A 7,739-nucleotide genomic window follows, 5' to 3' on the forward strand; every position below is an offset into this window, starting at 1 on the left:
GATGCCGCGTGATACTCACTCGTACTTTAAGGTTCTATGGTTTGCTTGTGTCTAGGTAATTTGGAAGGAACATAATAATCGTATTTTTAAAAATTTGGTGTCTACTACCTTGGTCCTTTTTGAGAGAGTCAAGTTACTTTCTTTTTTGTGGTTGAAAGCTAAACATGCATCCTTTTATTATTGTTATCGTGCTTGGTGGAGGCATCCGCTATCTTGTATGGATGTCCACTGATTGATGTTTGTTTGGCAGCTCTCTTGTTGGCTCTTGGTGTCTGTAAACTTTGATCGGTGGTATTCTCTGCACTCTTTGTGCATGGAGCGTCACTGTTGTTGTTAATATATATGGCATTTTGGTTTGTGCAAAAAAAAAAATAATGTTTGACCCAGGTATCAAAAGAGTAATAAAGATAAACAATTTCTTCCTTAAAAAAAAAAGATAAACAATTTCTATAAGGATAAATATGTTACTTATTTTTATAAATATAAAATAGAAAATGTTAACGAGTGTTTCGAGAAAATTCATTAAGGGTTTTAAATGATAAAATTTTACGAAAAATTTATGTATTTAATAAATAAAAAATTATAGTATTTAACTTTTTCAAATAATAATTTATTAATTTGAAATCATTAAAGAAGGTCCCAGACACCCGTTATCAAAAATTAATAACTCAACAGTATTGGCTAAACTAATTTAAATGGTTTTTTTTTCTTCTAGATTACCTTTGAAGAATGGTGAGTAATTTATCCACCAACCAATGAAAATGAGCAATTTGTTGGTGAGATCAAGATAGTTCATGGATACCACTTAAAAATGTGCTTATGTAGCTAATGTGTATTGGTTGAGGTAAATTACTCACCATTCTTCCATAGGTACCCTAGTTGTCAAATATTAGAAAATGAACATGGAGGCCGACCGTTTCTATTTTGGCTCTGAGTTGACCTTGCGTCCACCCACTTCTTTTTAGGGTCAAAGAGATGCGTCCGCTTGTTTGGCTTTAGTGAATAAAATAAAATAGCTTGGACACACATAAATCACAAAAAATAAAATAAAATAATAAATTAAATAATGTGTATTTTAAAAAGTGTTTTGTGACGAGTGTCATAAGAACATTTGTTAAAAAATTCCATAATAGAATTTTTTTTTTTTTTTTAGAATTACAAGATTTTACCTTTGTCTCAACAATGATTACTTTTTCAATGCAAATTTATTTAGTTTTAAACTTTAACTAATACCCTAAGAACACTTGTTAGCATTTCTCTTTTGCAAATAAATACTTAATATATATTTATGTGCGTATCTAAATTAGATATATTTGAGTTTGTGATCGGTAAATATTGCTCAACTTTAGTGAGGGAGAGATGTGCATAATTCAAATTGAGCTCCGTTTAAATGTAAATATTAGGCAAAGTTATCAACTATCAATACATAAATATAAAAGCTAAGAGTAGATTACACTTCCCTCCTTTAAAAAATGCTTCAATTACACTTCCCCTTCTCTTTTATGTTAAAATATACATTTTCCTTCCCTCTTATTCAAAACGTATTAGAGATTATTTCACTCATCTCCCTTGAGAGAAGCTTGAATTACACATAAACCCCCTTTAGTTTAAAAATGAACTTTGAACTCTACTTATTTGTTTCTCTAATTAACACATACCTCCCACTAGTTCAATTATTTGATTAATTTATATGGGGTCAATATGAGTGGATTTCTAGATGCATCATTAAGAGAATAATGGAAAACTCTAATTGATTATCATATTACAAGAGGATATGATTCTCAATATATCGTACATAAACGTATTCTATCGTCACACTATATGAAGATTGTTTGAGACATTATGAGTACTAGTTGAGGAAGAACCAAACTAGTCGTCACTAACATTTTTGTGTGTGTTTCATATATCTCTCTCACACCTAATTTCTAATATGTTTAATAAATCTAAATTTCGTAAATCTTAGTTTATATACATGCTCGTATATTTTACGCACTATAGGACCCGTTTGTTAGAAATTAAAATAAAAGTGACCCTGACAATGAATAATTTCGTAAATCCTAGTTTATATACATGCTCATCTATTTTACGTTTGTTTACCATTTTAAAAATAATTTAGTTTGTTTGGATATAATTATATACTCCCTCCGTCCCAAATTGTATGTCGCTTTGGAAAAAAAATTTGTCCCAAATTATATGTCGCTTTACAATACCAATGAAATATTAATGTTATTTTTCCTATTATATCCTTAACTATTAATTACTCCCAATTCTTTCAATTATTTCATTTATCTTTTCCATACCATTTATTAAGGATAATTTTGTAAAACAACTCATAATTTCTCTTCCCCACACAATATTAATTACATTTCTTAATACGTGTGAAATGACCAAAACGTCATACAATTTGGGACGGAGGGAGTAAAAGAGATTTTTTGTTACAAAATTAATTTAATCTTTTGACTCCTATTTCTCCTCTTCTCTTAAAAAAATCTATTTATGAAAAACTGCTCTTAACAACTTCTTATTTGAAGATGATTTTAGTATATTCTTAGATTATGATTTTTTTTAAAAGTTATATAATAAACGGATGGAATACTTTTAAAAATGATTATTTTGGTTAAAAAATAATTTTTTAAATGATTATTTTGTTTGCAAAAATGATTTTTTTTTTTTAAAAAAAACTTTAACAAACGAGGTCATAGTATGGTTATAATTTTAATCTTTATAGAACATGTTTTGTATCAACGAATTATTAAATTAATTCGAACATATCACAAAAAAATATGTGGGACACAAACAATTATAAACACTTTGACAAAGCACACCAAGAAACAGAGTAGTTAGGCCGTGGAAAAAATGACGCTGCTTTAATTTGCATCTTTGTTATCTTTAAAATGATCGAATCAATTCATAAACACTCACACCTAAACAACCCCATTTTTCTAATCCGTCATAATCATAAATTAATGAGTATTGTGTTATGAGCATAGCCTCTAGCAACAATGAGGCAACAGCTATGAGACACGAGAGCAATGATCCAGCAAAAAAGGATCATCGATAAAGTGAAATGACCTACCTATGAAAAGTCATATGAACCACAAATCTTGAATTAATTGCATAAATTCGAACTTGAACACAAGTGGCAACATGCATGTATGAGCAAAATATCTAACTATTTGTGTCTTCAATAATTAGCATAGTATTTTGAAGTTATCGTAATACTATTTTACGAAAAGATCGCATAATAATTGCAACAAAAAAAAATTATAAATATGGAACTAGTTTGATAAATTGATAAACCACACCTCTCTTCTCAAGAACAAAGAAAAATCACAAGAGTTAGCTTAGTGAAACTTCTTTATTTTGAGGGATTTAATCAATGGCTCCTTTAAGTTGTTCTAGAATAACAATGTTCAGTTTGGTTCTATTTGTCCTCATAATAGGGAGTGTCAATGCACAACTCTCTACAAACTTTTACTCAAAAACTTGTCCCAAACTCTCTTCCATTGTCCAACGTCAAGTGCAATCCGCCATATCAAAGGAGGCACGAATTGGTGCTTCTATCCTCCGCTTGTTCTTCCACGATTGCTTTGTCAATGTAAGCCTCAACATGTTTGACCAATTTCATTTATAGCACCACATATTTTTCAATACACTTTCTTTATTGATACTATTATATTTTTTTGGTGTTGACCGGGTTGCATATATAACATTATGTTTCAGATTATTTGTATAATATTCATTTGAAATTCATACTTCCTCCGTCCCTATATGTAAACATCCATTTGATTTTACTTTTGTCCTTAAATATAAACCCCTTTTCAATTTACTAGATGCATTTATTATTTTTTTCCTAAACATACCCTGAATTAATATCACTATCTTGTCTTGAAATATGAAAAGTCAACACATACAAACAAAGGACAATTTCGTAATATTAATACACAAAACAGACACATTAATTACATTGACAACTTTTTTTAAGAAATATGAAAAAGGCAATGAGTGACTACATTAACGGACGGAGGGAGTATATCTCAGAAATAACAAAATAAACAAAGAATTACTCATATTATAACCCAAAATTTATTAAATGAACTATTAATATCTACATAAAATATAAAATATAATATAATATCATAGTTGTGTAAATTAAAATAATAAAAAATATGTGTTTAGAGTGAATAGAATTGACACATATAAGGAAAAAATTTATATATGAAATTGATTAAAATAAGTAATTTAATTTTAATCAGATAATTATTTCAATTTTCTCTATCAATTTAATATTTTAAAAATGAATTATCCATTAAAAAAATTTGTTACAAAATTTTTAAGTGAACTCCGGGTGCTCACCATATCAGGGCAAGCCTCAAGTTCAAAGAAGGTTTACATAGGTAATTAAATATCACCCACCAAAGATGTTCTCACATCGACAATGGTAATTAAACTCACGACCTTGCGTGTCAATCAACTTTTTATTAAATGAGTCAACCTTCATTGACAGTGTCTATTAAATTTGATCAAAGCTATATGCTTACTTAAATTGGCGTTTAATTAAGAATACAACTAAGAAACAAATAAAAAATTAAAATTAAAATGTAGGATTATATTTAAAAAAAACAAAAAAAAATTGTGTCTGCGTATATATAATAATAATAATAACTAAATAAATAATATTAATATACTTGTCACTTAAAAGCACGATGATGGTAAGATATCTCTTCAAGTTACTTAATTAGAAGTTATGAGTTATTGGATTTATTCCAAACCCATGAATGCAATAGTCTTAAGTTGAACTTTGCCAAACATTATGGTCATATCCTATTGAGAGATTAATCTCTGCTGTTGCAGCAGAGAAAATTCGGTTCATGCAAAAGATAAAATAGTCCCTTCAAAAGAATAATAGCTAGTAATAGTAAGAATTATTAGGGATGACAAACAACATATAAGCATGATATGCAAAGATAAAATCCACTATGGGTATATTTTTTTTTTTTCGTTCACAAATCATCATGGGCATAAAGTGGATAGTTTAACTACTACATGTACATAAAATATAGTTTCGCTCAAAAAAAAAGTACATAAAATATAGTTATATTTTAATTACTCTCAACTAATTGGTAGAAACAACAAGTAATTATATTCGTACTCAAAGTTTATAATGATAATTTAGATATCTAGTTTGTTGAGCTAGTTATTCTACATAAAAAATCATTTTAATTAAAAAATATGTTAGTAGCAAATGTGCATAATAAATTAAAAACAAAATTAAATAATATTTTCCTTCAAAAAAAAAAATATTTAAAAAAATTATTGAATGAAATATAAACATAAATAAAATATTTAGTGGATAAGATCAGTACAATATATAAAGTTATTGAGATAATTATGCCAAATAAAATACTGATTTTAAAAAATAGAAAAAATAGTAAAAATATTGAAAATAAAGGTGGAAGTGACATGTGGCATAAAACCTTACTTTATATACTATTATTGATTTAAAACGGCGCTATTTTACCATTGTCTTCCGGAAGATTTGAATTTTATCCACCTAGATACGAGATGAAATTCTTATTACTTTAGTTGATGTCTCATCAGCACAATGAGTAAACTATGATATATTTTATTTGCTAATTATAGGGGTGCGATGGGTCAATTCTACTAGATGACACATCAAACTTTACCGGAGAGAAGAACGCACTCCCGAATAAGAACTCTGTTCGAGGATTCGATGTCATTGACAACATAAAGACGGCGGTAGAGAACGTATGCCCCGGAGTTGTATCATGTGCTGATATCCTTGCCATTGCTGCCACAGACTCCGTTGCAATTGTAAGTATGTTGTAGTCATATATCAATGAATTAATTAACCAATCAAAATATAGAACACTAACCATGCAAATGTAAATTTGTTGTCTTGCTTTTAATTTACATGATAGCTTGGTGGCCCAACCTGGAATGTAAAACTTGGAAGAAGAGATGCCACAACTGCTAGTCAATCTGATGCGAACACTGCCATCCCAAGACCAACTTCCAACCTTAATATACTCACCTCAATGTTTAAGAATGTTGGTCTTTCCACCAAGGACTTAGTCGCATTGTCAGGTACAATTCCATTGCTTTAGACATATACATATAGTTTTTTTACTTATATTTAATTCAAATATCTAATTTAAGTAAAATTACATAATTCGTTCATTAACTTAACTTCAAATAATACTTTCGTTCTTTATCTTATTTTCTCCATAAAGTAATATTTTTTATCTTTTATCGTTTTCTTTTTCCGATTTAATCTTTTATGTTATAAAATGTCAACAATGTTCTCTTTTTATGGGATTTTTTTTAATGAAATTTGGGTTTCTATGTTTGTAGGATGAAGATTTGGATGCGTTTATGAGTTTGATGAATTCTTTATAAGTTCTTTTTATGAATTTTTTTATTTTGTTTTCATAAAAAATGATAACAATGTTGACATTTTATAACATAACATAAATGACTAAATCGAAAAAAGAAAAAGATAAAGGAAGAAAGTGTTACCTGGTTATAGCATAAAAGATGAAATTGAGAAAAAATAAGATAAATGACGAAAGTGTTACATGAAATTAAGTTAATGGTCGAGTTGTGTAATTTTGCCTATAATTTCTCAACTGGGAAGAACTAATAATTGTCAAATAACTAATTTGGTGTCTTAATTAATTGACTAGGTGCTCACACAATTGGACAAGCAAGGTGCACAACATTTAGGGTACGAATCTACAATGAGACCAACATAGATACTTCTTTTGCTAGCACAAGGCAATCTAATTGCCCAAAGACATCAGGATCAGGGGACAACAATTTGGCACCTCTTGATCTCCATACTCCCACTTCTTTTGACAACTGCTACTACAGGAACCTTGTTCAAAACAAGGGTCTTCTTCATTCAGACCAACAACTTTTCAACGGCGGGTCCACTAACTCAATAGTGAGTGGCTATTTTAATAATCAAAACTCTTTTTTCTCTGATTTTGCCACTGCTATGATCAAGATGGGAGATATTAAGCCACTCACTGGATCAAATGGAGAGATTAGAAAGAACTGCAGAAAACCCAACTAATATTTAAGTTTGAACTGATATTAATCGTCCAAGATATACACATACAAAATTGTATTATATAGATGTGTGGGTGCACTTGCGCAAAATAAGTTGTTAAGCAAGTTTTGATTATCATTTTAATTATGTGTGCTTCCGAGGGTCTTGTATTGTCTTAGTTATACTCCCTCTGTCTAAATTGTACTCCCTCCGTCCTAAATTGTATGACGTTTTGGGCATTTCACACGTATTAAGAAATGTAATTAATTTTGTGTGGAAAATGGATATTATGAATTGTTTTACAAAATTGTCCTTAGTAAATGATATCGGAAAGATAAATGAATGACTTGGAAGAAGAGAAAGTAGTAAATAGTTAATGATATAATATGAAAAATAACATTAATGCTTCATTGATATTGTAAAGCGACATACAATTTGGGACAATTTTTTTTTCAAAACGACATACAATTTGAGACAAAGGGAGTATGATGTTTTAGGCATTTCCCAAGTATTAAGAAATATAATTAAGTTTATGTGGGAAATATATATTATAAGTTGTTTTACAAAATTGTCCTTTGTAAATGGTATGAGAAAGATAAATTAAAGAATGAAAAGAAGATAAAGTAATAAGTAGTTAATGATATAATAGAAAAAATAACGTTAA

General features: G+C 28.8%; 1 protein-coding gene across 1 annotated transcript; it reads left to right on the plus strand.

The window, feature by feature from the left end:
* The first annotated feature begins 3,301 nt into the window (after positions 1–3,301).
* On the plus strand, positions 3,302–7,376 carry LOC11418508 (peroxidase P7). Its single transcript, XM_003602414.4, has 4 exons — positions 3,302–3,598; positions 5,644–5,835; positions 5,943–6,108; positions 6,708–7,376. Exons 1-4 carry the CDS (start codon positions 3,380–3,382, stop codon positions 7,097–7,099), a joined length of 969 nt encoding a protein of 322 aa, XP_003602462.1. The 5' UTR covers positions 3,302–3,379; the 3' UTR covers positions 7,100–7,376.
* The last annotated feature ends 363 nt before the right edge of the window (positions 7,377–7,739 follow it).

This window comes from Medicago truncatula, chromosome 3, assembly GCF_003473485.1.
Source record: "Medicago truncatula cultivar Jemalong A17 chromosome 3, MtrunA17r5.0-ANR, whole genome shotgun sequence".
In the NCBI taxonomy this organism is placed as follows: domain Eukaryota; kingdom Viridiplantae; phylum Streptophyta; class Magnoliopsida; order Fabales; family Fabaceae; genus Medicago; species Medicago truncatula.

Bases quoted from the DNA above. Each gene is read 5' to 3' on its own strand.
- LOC11418508 (XM_003602414.4), top strand. From the start codon at position 3,380: ATGGCTCCTTTAAGTTGTTCTAGAATAACAATGTTCAGTTTGGTTCTA. The intron at 3,599-5,643 runs GTAAGCCTCAAC...TGCTAATTATAG, and splicing joins TCCACGATTGCTTTGTCAAT to GGGTGCGATGGGTCAATTCT. The intron at 6,109-6,707 runs GTACAATTCCAT...TTAATTGACTAG, and splicing joins GGACTTAGTCGCATTGTCAG to GTGCTCACACAATTGGACAA.